The sequence below is a fragment of the Tamandua tetradactyla genome, chromosome 2 (genome assembly GCF_023851605.1).
Source record: "Tamandua tetradactyla isolate mTamTet1 chromosome 2, mTamTet1.pri, whole genome shotgun sequence".
NCBI lineage: Eukaryota > Metazoa > Chordata > Mammalia > Pilosa > Myrmecophagidae > Tamandua > Tamandua tetradactyla.
Genome location: NC_135328.1, coordinates 212,914,792 through 212,927,254, shown reverse-complemented (window position 1 = coordinate 212,927,254; position 12,463 = coordinate 212,914,792). Strand labels below are relative to the sequence as shown.

The 12,463-nt window shown below is 41.5% G+C and overlaps 1 protein-coding gene across 7 annotated transcripts in view; it reads left to right on the top strand.

Moving 5' to 3' along the window:
- Nucleotides 1-12,463, top strand: part of VPS13D (vacuolar protein sorting 13 homolog D) — a 354,551-nt gene that overhangs the window by 283,219 nt on the left and 58,869 nt on the right. For all 7 annotated transcript variants that reach the window (XM_077151248.1, XM_077151249.1, XM_077151246.1 and 4 more), the window contains 2 exons: nt 5,044-5,176; nt 8,063-8,258. In XM_077151248.1, the coding sequence (XP_077007363.1) occupies nt 5,044-5,176; nt 8,063-8,258 (329 nt within the window). The remainder of the gene's footprint in view (nt 1-5,043; nt 5,177-8,062; nt 8,259-12,463) is intronic.

Sequence of the window (12,463 nt, the reverse complement as noted above, 5' to 3'; positions counted from 1 at the left end):
AGAATCTTGAAGTACTCCTGAGATTTTTACCCTCTAGCTGAAAATATATGACTTTATAGAAATTAATGACTTTGGGCAGTGACCAGAATTTATAAGTATGGTGTATACTAAAGCTTCCTTCAGCAAAAGGAGAAAAAAATCATGGTTGTCTTTAAGTGCAATAGCTGTTTTTCTTTTCCTTGGAGTCCTTAATCTTCACTAGGAGAATATTCACTTGCTACTTTGTTTTGTGAACTTGAAATTGCTACAAAATGAAGTATGTTGATTTAAATCTCTTCACACCCCTTCTAGTGTTGAGGTACTGTTTATAACAAGCAGAGTTACAAATTATCTACAAATTACCTTCTTGTTGCACTGTCTTCTGTGTTACTTTCCCAGTGTAAGAGCCTAGTTCAATCGTGCATGCTATCTGCTGCTTTTTTTTTTTTTTACATGGGCAGACACAAGAAATCAAACCGAGGTTTCCGGCATGGCAGGCAAGAATTCTGCCATTGACCCATCTTTGCACTGCCCTGCTCTGCTGCTTTTATACCCTCCCAGCATACAGTCTGTGGGTGGCTGCACCATGCCAGAAACTTTCCATGTACTGTCTCAAATAATCCTCCTAGTCTTGCGGGACTAGAGTATTCCCCTTTTGCATATGAAGAAATAGAAGTTCATACACCTCCATAGTGTTATTATTGAATGTGTCATAGTGTCAAGCTCTGTACTAGGTGCTTTACATATATTATCGAATCCTTTCAGCATCCTTGTAGGTGAATATTTTTATCCCCATTTTGAAGATAAGGAAACTCAGGCTTATAGAGGTTAAAATTACTGACTTATCCATGATTTCATAGCTATAAATGTTCCCATCAGTATTTGAACCGAGGTTATGATTGCGTTTCTATCATGTCAGGATACCTCCTAGTACACAGTGGGCATTTGGTAAATGTTTGATTGACTGACTGGATACATAGCTGGGTCCTGATGATTTTCACCCTTTCCTCCAGTGTCTCTGGGAGTAGTTTCTCCTTAATAATATGAATCTCTGCCTCCAGGCTTTGTTTCCCATTTTGATCACCCACGAGTATGCTAGAGAGCATCTGCTCTGAAAAATATTTCAGAATTAATTCATTTTTGATGCCTTTGGCTTTTCTGTTTAAAATGCTATTGTAGTTTGTTAGCTGCCAGAATGCAACACACCAGAGACGGATTGGTTTTAATAAAAGGGGGTTTATTTTGTTAGTTCTTCAGAGGAAAGGCAACTAACTTTCAACTGAGGTTCTTTCTTACACGGGAAGGCACAGGGTAATCTCTGCTGGCCTTCTCTACAAGCCTCTGGGTTCCAACAACTTTCCCCGGGGTGATTTCTTTCTGCACCTCCAAAGGCCTGGACTGAGCTGCGAGTGCTGAGATGGGGTATGCTGAACTGCTTGGGCTGTGCTACGTTGAGCACTCTCATTTAAGCACCAGCCAGTTAAATCAAACATCATTCATTACAGCAGGCATGCCTCTTAGCTGACTGCAGATGTAATGAGCAACAGATGAGGTTCACGTACCATTGGCTCATGTCCACAGCAACAGAACTAGGTACCTTTACCTGGCCAAATTGACTACTGAATCTAACTACCACAGATGCCAAGGCAGAACTGGTGGGCTGAAGCAAAGGGTATTGGTTATCTTGAACCAGTTATTCCCCATGTGCTAGTTAGCCCTTGTGCACCAGCTCTGCTCTGTTTTGATGATCATCTTCAGAGTTGAGAACATGGGTCAAATAGTACTTGCTAGCTTCAGAGAAGACCAGTGCCAGAGGGTAATGAGTGCTTACTGGAATCACCTCCCTCTCCAGCGCATGTGTTCTCACTCTCTCTCTGAGGAGGAAATTAAGATGTGGGGTGTGACTTACTTTCCCACTGAGGAAGGGAATGAGAGATGGAATAAAAGATGACTAAGAAAGTGCTCGCTCAGTGAGAGAAGACCATGAGCATGTGGGGCCCTGGATTAAATACTCAAAAGCCTGGTGGGACTGGCCCAAGACCTGCCCTTGACCCTGTACCCAAAATTTAGCTGCTTTTGGTTTAATGTCTATAAAATATATCCCCTAGTAAAACCTGATTAAGCCTCTCATCAATACAGGTTTACTTGGAGTGTAGATTTTGATATCAACCAAAGTTTTCTGAGTCCTCAAAGCCATATTTCTAGAGGTAAAGACTTCTTATAGGCTTTTCTGGTTAATATCTTTGTATTCTTTACCTTTTACTCATGAATGCCAAAGGATAAATTCAGTTAGATTGCACAAGTAATTTTTTTTTTTAGATAAAGAAGTAGGAATTCAAAATGGACATTCTAGATTAAGTTGACTATGTGTAGAAACCTTTCTATGGCAAAGGTGAGGCACCTGAGAAACACATGAAGAATCCAGCATTTAGAGGGAAGCATGATCTCTTGGGTCATCTTGCCCTATGTTCCTGGGGTCCAGTGGGTATCTTTATATATCGAGCAACCAGTCAGTGTTGTTGGTGCCAAGGATACTGCAGTGGAATCAATTGGTAATTAAGCATTTGGCATAGGCTGACTCAAAAACCGTGGATATTAAACTTGTTTTATGGACAGGTGTGTTAGGAGGAGAGAGGGTGGTATTGGGCAGTTTACTTAGATTATTTTCTTAGGTGAAAAATGTATTATGGAATTTTTAACTTCCTCCTAGTCAGCTGCCAGAAATAGGTAGATGGGATCTTAATATCTCTTCTAAGAAGGAACAGCTATAAAATAAGAGTTTGAGAAAAATGGGAGAGACCCACATAAGACCCAAAAAGTGGCCTAGTGCTCCTGTATCTTCAGGGAGCATATGTGCCTCCTGGAGACTCTCATGAGGCACTTCCAGAGACAGCCCCTTTGCCCTCCCATGCCCTCCCCATGCCCGTGGCACACCATGAGCAGCATTTCCGCCAAGACCCTGACATGAAGGGCGCTGACCACCTCTGTACACTTCCCAAAGCAAGTCACGCTTTTCTCTCTCCTCTCGGGACTCCTGAATGCCTACAGTCTGTGCTTCAGATTCTCGCCCCTGGTTGTTATGTGTATGTGATTATTATCTTCCCAGTAAGACCGTCAGCTCCTTGAGAATAGGGTTCAAGGCTGTTACGTCTTGCTATCCTACGCAGTACCTAAATCCATCCGGACTCAGGGTAAGTACTTAATGAAGACATTCTGACTTGGGATGTAGATCACACACTGTCAGAGGTGGAAAGGATTTGGGAAACATCTTAATTTTATAGATAGTACAACTGAGAAATCTCCCTCTGAAGGCTCTTAACTGCTGGGAAGAGAGGATTTTTTTTATGTTAAAGCCTAATGCAAATGATCATAATTCTGAACCTTTAAAACGCTTTCTTCAGATGGTGAGCAGTGTTCCTCCTTGGCCTAATAGCTGGCTAATCATACCAATGGGATGCTAACTGGATACCACACCCTAAGCCAGGGGCACTGATCCTTCTAGTCACATGGCAAAGTCAGTACTATCACCATTCTCCAGGGAGAGGGGGGCTCATAGAGATAGGGTGACTTGCTCAAAGTCCTATAGCTACTGGAATAGTTCAGAAATGACTGGAATCTGGTTCACTCAGAGGCCTATACTTCTGGCCTCCTTCCATGCTGTGGTACCTCTCCAATGGGGTCTCTTTGACAAATGTCTCCATTTAGTGATTCATAGTGCTGGTTTGGCAACATTCCATGGCATCTCCATTGTTCCAAAGGAAAAGATAAAATTTATTTCAGTTAACTTCAATTCTCTAATTAGACAGGGAGTGAGGAGCAGGTAAGGTAAAATCAAACAAATAACTACGGAAAGTGTACTCCACAAAGGTCAGTAATCACTGCCCTAGTCCAAGTATTTGTGCTGAGTGAGAGGAACAGGCATTCCTGTATAGTGCGCCAGTAACCCCTGCTTTACACGGAAGTGCTGCTTCTTCCTCTGTACCCAGAGCTTACCTGCCACTCGTGTCAAGAAACCTCAGGACTGATGGTTTCCAGGGCAGATCTGTTGAACTCTCCCTTACCAAACCAGATGGCTACCTTGTGTACTGGGTCTAGAAGGCAAGCTCTTTGCCTTGAATCTTTCCACTGAGTTCTAGATCTAAATGACATTCCTGTGAATTTTCTAAAAGGTTAGTCCTGGGTCATTGGCATTTAAGCCACTTGTTTTGGTAGATCCTTCCTGAGAAGGTTAATTATATATTTGATATCCTTCTTTTTTTATGCCTGAATGATGAGGATAAGTACCTTGTGGTTTATTAACTGTCATTTTAAACCTTTTCAAGTTGTCTTGTGACAAAACAAGGTTTTATGTCCTTTTTATCCAGTTTTGATGGCTGAGACAGCTTCTGTGGTTAAGTATGCTAGGATAAATAAAAATTTCCTGGTTTGTAAGGGAGAATGGTTTTGTATTTGAAGTCATGAGTTCAAGTCTGCCACTTCCTATGAAAGATGACCTAACCTGTTCATCTTTCTATCTATTTCCTTTTCTCTTTTGACAGGGCATGGTACCTATTTGAACTCAGTAATTAGCAAATAAATGAAAGAAAAAGCATTGATTTTGGAAGGCTCATGTCTCCAAAATTTTCTGTGCCACACCCTAAAGCAGTAATTTCCCATGTCTCTTATTTTGAATTCCCATTAATTCCTAGAGCAAAGAGCCTGTATCTTTATTTTACCATAAAATAATCCCAAAGCTCATATCCCCTCTCACCATGCCATCTTGTTACACCTTTAAATTTTCAGTAAATTTGCAGTAGTATTGTGGAGGCTAAATGCCGTCATGGATTTTTAGTAGCTGCTTTGCAAACTTTGTGTTTTTTTCACCAGTGGAAGCATCCCATAATTTGTGTGTGTCCCAATCTTTGAGAACTGCTATCCTGGGACATAGAATATATGTAATTCAGTAATTAATTAATCTGTCCTTCAATCAGCATTCATTTAAAGGGAAGGTATTTATTTAAAATAATTAAGATATAAAAGCAGTGCTGAGGCTTTACATTTTTTTCTGTTTTTAATTCATTGCAGTTTGCGGGGACATTATCAGATGGCTTAGGGAAGACAATGGACAACCGGCATCAGTCAGAGCGGGAGTATATCAGATACCATGCAGCCACAAGTGGTGAACACCTGGTAGCTGGCATCCATGGCCTGGCACATGGTAAGACAGACTATTTCAGGCTATAGAAGAATGGTTGTTCTGCCATGACACCTTGGATGTGCCATTTCACCCGTGTAATTGGAAGTAGGAAAAAGAAAGCTGACAACAGTGAAAGTCCTGGTCTGGTATCTTAGGATGCGTGGTAGCTTTCCAAGCTCTCTTATTTTATCCTCCTTGTAATTGAAATATGACAGCATGTGAAAACTCATTTATTTCCAAAATATTGAATACCTTGCAATTCCTTGCTGTTCTCTGGTTTCCGTTCCCTTAGTGTCATAAGGTGCGATAAACTGAACTCCTTCTTAGAATCTGGAACTGCCTCTTCAAGACTCTGCATGGTGCTTACTGGTTGTTCCATCCAGAGAAATTAAAATATGAAATTGGTGCCAGGTTTGTGGATGTTTTTTAAGTCTTGCATATGCATTAATTAAAACATCTACATATGTGTGTGTGTATATATATATATATATATATATATTTTTTTTTTTTTTAACATGGGCAGGCACCAGGAATCGAACCCAGGTCCTCTGGCATGGCAGGCAAGAACTCTGCCTGCTGAGTCACCATGGCCCACCCTCTGCATATTTTAATCATCTACATCTTCCTACTAGATGTAGGTGATGGCATGAATGTGTTTAGTCTCTGAATTTAATTCTCACTTGTTTACCTTTTGTTCCATTTCTGCCTACAACTTCTTAGCATGGTATTCCAGGCCCCAGGCAGTATAAACCAAGCTAATTTTTCCATGTCCCAGCAACTCTGAGCTATATTCTACTCCGCAGTTTACCTCCAGGTCCTTGCTCATTCATGGACCTTCTACTCTCCTCTCCTTGTCTATCAAAATTCTGTTCAGCCTACAGGTTCCATCAAATGGTGTTTCCCCAGCTCCACTTGCCCCAGTTAGAATTAATCACGAGCAGAGCACATCAACCAGACTGGGTTGTGTTTATAGCTAGCTGTCCTGATAGACTGTGAGTGCCATGAGAGCAGAGAGGCTATTTTGTATTCATCTTTAGGCTTGCAGTTCTTAACATGAACGTGGCATACAGCTTAAGCATAGTAATAGTTATTAAATTGAACTGTTTGCGCCAGATTCTTAGAAGTCATCTAAAGTTGTCAGAAATTGTATCAAGAAGAATCAGCTTTTGATTAGATATCTGCTTTGGGAGGAAGTAGAAGGTACACAGATAATTTAAAAATCATATTCCTATTTGTGCCTGGGACTCAGTGTTTAGAACAGTTTTTATCAACTTTCCTAATGGTGAGTTTGACTCAAAATGCCTTTGCTTTTCCTAAGCCTACACAACTGGTAACGGCATGGTCCCCAAGAAGACACCAGGCTAGAATTTGTCTGAAATCAAGCTGTTTATGGACTTTAAAAGCTGAATGTTGGGCAATCATTTAGGGTTAGTTAAAAGAGTTAATCATTCTTTCTAATAACTTTAGTGATAGCATTGGACTGTTAGCACATATTTAGAGTGAATGCTTTGCTGTGTAGAATTGCCTTTCTTTCTCCCACATCCTTCGGATGTGTGGAAAAGAGACAATGACTATGTTTATGGATGTTCATTTATACAAAAATGAGCTGCTGAAAATATGGGTGATTGCAAAATTGCCCTGTACAAAGGACCATTCAGGTAATAGTTTATAACATCTCCAGGAGCCAGGCAAGCCAGTCTGAGACTAGGAACCAGGGCCCTCATCCAAGGAGGCTCATTTGAGCTCTGGATTATATGAAAGCTGCAGTTGAGTAAAATTCTTAATCCTTCAGAGTGGAAAGACCCTTAAAAGATAACAAGGACCAGAATTTACTCAACCTCCTTAGTTTAAAAGCTGGGAGTTGAGCTCAGTTCTCTCTGTGTAGGTAGCTTGACCTGGGTTCAGTAATGTTCTGTCTCTGAGGTCCCGGTCTGAACTCCTGAATTGTGCATACCCTGGCATGAACTTTGTTCTAAAAGCTGGGAAAGGGACATTGCTTAACTAGAGCAAATGGGCCCAGAATCCAAAAGAAACGTGAATTGTTAGTATGTTCTCGCCCAAGGAGTTTCCTTTACCAATTTGTCTCACTAGAGTTGAAGAGTCGAGAGCACTTCCTCACACCCCCACTGTCAAAGGGTAAACATCCTGTGAGTGTCCCTGGCACAGGTCCTGGAAATGCTCCCCAGATAGGGCCCTGCTTCTTCCCTTTAATGCCTGTGGCCTCTCCACCCTTTGCCAAGTTCTGGCCACTTTCAAAGACTCTTTCAGGCCCTTGCTTTCTCATTTCAAAGTGTATGGAAGGTCTTTTTGACTTTGGTTGGTCTTCTGACACCATTGAGGGTCCTGTCTGACTCTGACTGTTTTTCGGGGTGTCCTTTTTGAGCTTTACTATGTAACTGATTTCAGCTTTTACTCCATTTCAAACATCTGGTGGTATTGGGCAAGTCACATACTGGCCTTTGAAAATTGAGAACCTATATTTAATTATCCTAGTGCCTTTTCTTCCATAGGACCCCACTTTCTTCAAACTTTCTCTAAGGGCCCTATTTTCTAATTTCTCATTTATTTAGATCCTACTATCCATATCCTCTTCAGATTGTCCATATTGCTGTCTAAGCTCTGGAATTGAAAAGTGGCCACTGTTAACCTCCCAGCTTTTGTTTTATTTTTTAAAACTGAAGCACGCTTTTCTTATGACCATTATGTAATATGCATCTTCAGACTCTGAGCTTAATGGGCAAGTCTCCTGGCTCCCCATCTTGGGTTGACCTGCTGGTGGCCTGACACACAGATTAACAGAATGCCCCCAAATTACCTTACCAGGTGCATGGAATTGAGGGATTTGGCTTTAAATGTTTTTGCTTTTGTCCTTGGCCAGGTTGCAATAACCTTTGTCTTTTTTGCTAGGTATCATTGGTGGATTAACCAGTGTCATAACCTCGACAGTGGAAGGTGTGAAAACAGAAGGGGGTGTCAGCGGTTTCATATCTGGCCTTGGGAAAGGGCTTGTTGGCACTGTAACCAAGCCAGTGGCAGGTGCCCTGGATTTTGCATCAGAAACAGCCCAGGCAGTGAGAGATACAGCCACACTCAGTGGCCCCAGGTGAGTTCTGGGGGGAATGGCTTTTGCGACTTCCAGCTCGAGTTCGATCCAAACACATCAGTCTGGATGTGTTTTGGGTTTTTTCTTTTTGCATGGGCAGTCACTGGAATCGAACCCAGGTCTCGCGCATGACAGACGAGAACTCTGCCTGCTGAGCCACCATGGCCTGCCTAGTCTGGATGTGTTTAGTCATACACTTTCTATTTTAATTAGAAGACCAGCCTTATGCAAATACATGAAAATGAAACACAAACACATACATTTTTCCAGATATGTCTTATCATATACTGTGTTAATTTTCTTCAGAAAAAGGATTGCACGTCCTTACAAGCTTTTCCTATTCACCAAACTGACTAGAGCCCACATGCCCGTTAAGAAAATTGTCATGCTGCAGGCTGGGTCCTTGTCTCCAGACCCTATGGCATACTTCAGTAATCCCTGCAGTCAAGGTTCACCATGTGGGTCTGTCCTTTCTTACTTCTTCCGCTTTAAAAAGCCAACCACCTCCCCAGCCTCACGGAGAAGAGAGCTCCCTGAGCAGATTGGCAGTTCTACTGTGGGATGCCATCTTGGGTAGACACCAGCTAAGATTGGGAATTGAGGCCAACCCACATGACTCCATGTCCCACAGCGCCCACTACATCAACCTCACTGCTCATTTTAGTGGCGTGTACTAGCCTCCCTTATTCAGAGTGACTAGTTGGGAATTCTTATCAGCCAAGGGCATAATGAATTGTATAGTTCCCAGCATAGTTGAACTCAGCTTAAGCCCAGAAGAATTTTGCTGCTGCCTGGGTAATAGATGTTCCTTGAATGAATTAGTGTGCCCTTTTAGAATGCCTAGTGTCTGGCCAGTGTGCACACCCTGATGCTCCCGCAAATGGGATCTTAAATACACATCCCCAATTAAAATGAATCCATGTGTCTGTCACCAGAAACCTTACTGATAACACATAACTGCAGTGGGGGAAATGCTTAAGATTGTAGTCTGAGACCCTGTCATGTGTTTTGCCAGGAGTGATTCCATCTGGTAGAAACTTAATTTTTAAAAAGGCTCTATGAAGTTTACTTTAGTTACTCAGATACAGAGCTAAAACAATCCTTGAGTATATTTTGAAGCATTTATGAAGCTGGTGGGGTGAAGGGTAGGGGGTGGCAACAGGGAGGTTTCAAAAGTATTTCCAGTTAGTTTTTTCACTTCCTCCTCAAGGCCCAAGAAGTTTTATTAGGACAGGAAGACCTAATAAAAGTGTGAATATGTGAGGCAGTAGAGCCTAAGAATTCCAAAAGAACCATCCTTATTCTTAAAATCCCTGACTGGTCGAGGAATTGATTGATTTCTAAAAGTGTTTGAAGTATAGATTTTTAAAAATATCATTATTATTTTCTGCTATAAACTTTAATGATGTTGACTAGAAAAAAAATCACTTGAATTTTTATATGTTGACAGTTTGGAAATTGTGATAAAGCTTTGCATTCTTTTTAAAATATATTTTTAAATTATTTATTTATTTATTTATTTTGCATTCTTTTTAAGACCACAAGAAATGGTTGCTAGAGAAGAGAAGTATTCTTGTCACTTTTACCCATTGTCCAGCTTTACTATTGAAGGTTTGATTTAGTGTCAGCCAATGAGTGTCTTGTTTTCTGTCAGAAACTATGGATTGAAGACTCTCTGAGCACAGTGTTGGGAATACAGCAGAAAGCTAAACTGTGCCTACTCAGAGCCTTAAAATCAAGCAGGGCATCAAATATTAAATAATTACACATAATTATTTTACTAAAATCATGATAAATGACACAAGATTTATAAGGTGCTGTGAGACTCTACTATTAGAGAGGGTGAAGAGGAGGAGGTAGTCTAACCTGTTGGTCAGTGGGATCAAGAAAGGCTTTTCCAGAGAAGTGATATTTGAGATGAAACCTGAAGTCTGAGTAGGAGTTGGCCAGGTGAAGGAAAGAGAGCCTTCTAGGGCTAAAGGACACAACATGTGCAACACTGAAAGGTGGAAATGACTTCTCGCTTAGGCACATGTGCAATCTCACTTAATCTTCATACATTAACAAATGAAGAAAAAACATGGCTTACAGAGAAAACACTTGGCTTGTCTACGCCCATGCAGTTGGCAGGAGATGGGGGAGCCAGACTCAGACACATCCAGTCTCCTGACTTTGAGCCCAGCAGTCTTGCATTGAATGGCACAGGCTGGGCCGCCTGGGCCTTGTTGGATTTCTCTTGCAGATGTGTCATATTCGATTACTGTCAAGGTCAGACATGCTGTATAATTTTTGCCCTGTTGACTCGAGATTTCATTTTACTATGACCAGCAACTGCATGTGATGCTGAACCCTGCTCTTGATTCAGTGTCTTGACCAATATTGCATTTTTCTCTCTCTAGTTTCCTCAACCTGTCATCTAACATTATTAGGTTCTCAGCAACAGAGACCATGTCCTCTAGGATGTGATTCACTTGGAGCCATATCTAATACAGGCACTGTGGAGCCATTCGCTATCAGCACTGATCATTCTTTATTACAACCTCTTTAAGTTTTACATCTCCTTATAGATGAGGCACCCAGGATACAGAGAAGCTGTACAGCTTGCCCCAAAGCAAACAATAATGGGCAGTCTAATTGACATTTAACTACAAATTTCCTGAACTAATTACACTAATGGGCAGTCTGGTTGAAGTTTAATTGCAAATTTTCCAAATGCCTAGCCATTCACTCCTCCTGGGAACAAAGGAACAAATAAATGAGGAACAGCCAGGTAGCCATAGGCTCATAGGCAAGGATGCTGAAAGAGGAGGAATTAAGCTTCTGCATCTCCTCCCCATTCCTGGAAGAGACAATGGGAGAGCCCTGGCAGAAGGTACCAGACTGAACAGGGTGTATGCTGGACTCATGCTAATTGGAGGGGAGCATGAAGAAATTTGATCCTTTAACCTTTCTTGCACTGAAAAAGCATTACAGATTCTTCTGAAGGGATTACCAGTTTCCCTCAGTCCATTTGTCTAGGTCCAATAGTAGAGCAACTGATGAGGAGCCCTGTTAGCGAGAAAAGGGCACTTGACCTGACAAATAATACAGGTCAGCGTCCTAACCCCCCTTACCTGTTAGCTCCTAGCTCTTGGTCAAATCTCTAAGCCTATCTAAGCCTTGGGTTTTTTCCACTGTAAGTTGGGAGATAATTATACTTGTCTATTGATACAACCTCTCAGGATTTGATTATAAATAACCAGTTAGAATTTTTTTAACTTGGAAGCTGTAAAGAACTATGAAAATGCTGGCTAATATTCCTTTTGAAAGTCACATTAAAAACTTACAGACATTCCTGCAGGTGTAGAAATGTTTCAGAGCTTTAAGGGTTTCTTTCTGATGACACTGTGATCTCTTAGCAGACTAGTTCTACACAAGGATAAATCACCCTGGTTTCTTGGAAGTGAGTTATAACCATCTCCAACCATCCCAGTTGATTGAACAGGATCCAGGGGTGTTACTCAGGGTTTTTCCCCACTGTTTAGACAACAGGGACTAACAAATGATTTGAAGGGATTAGAAGTGAGATTCTGACCGAGGGCTGACCTGAGCCCAGGGACTGAGCCAGGAATAGAACCCAGGAGTCTAAGAGTTCTGCCTCTGAATCTGTACTTGGAATCAGACTTTTCTGCTTCCTTTGTAATATTTCATCCAAGTGAAGGCTTAGATCTTAGCATCTATGTTTTAAGTGACCCAAATTTTTAGCAGATGATAGCAAAGTAAGCCATAAAACTGGAAGAATACTCCTTCCAGTAATCCATCTGAAAGTAACCTTACAGGAAACATTGGCTCCCTCTGTGTTTACTTGAGCGTAATTTTATTTATAGGGAACCCCCCCCCTTAAGGTTTTTAGATTAAAATACTTCCAAGTTCTTCTCCTTGTTGGTTTACAGGCTTTCAAAAAAAGATAAGCACCTAATTTTTCTCTAAAATCTCCATGTAATCGAACTGTTCTTGGGAAGGCAGTTGGGGGTAGGCAGGGGGAGAGGGTGGAGGACAGCAGAGCCTTTGGCCTCAGTGTGAATGTTGTGGACCAGTATCCCCTGCTGCATTTGTTAACTGTACAAGTATGTGTGGTTTGGAACTGAAATCAGAAGCCTTTTCCAAGGCAACGTTCTGCTGGCTCAGGTTGCATCTTCTAGTCTACGTGTATTGAGCCACATTCA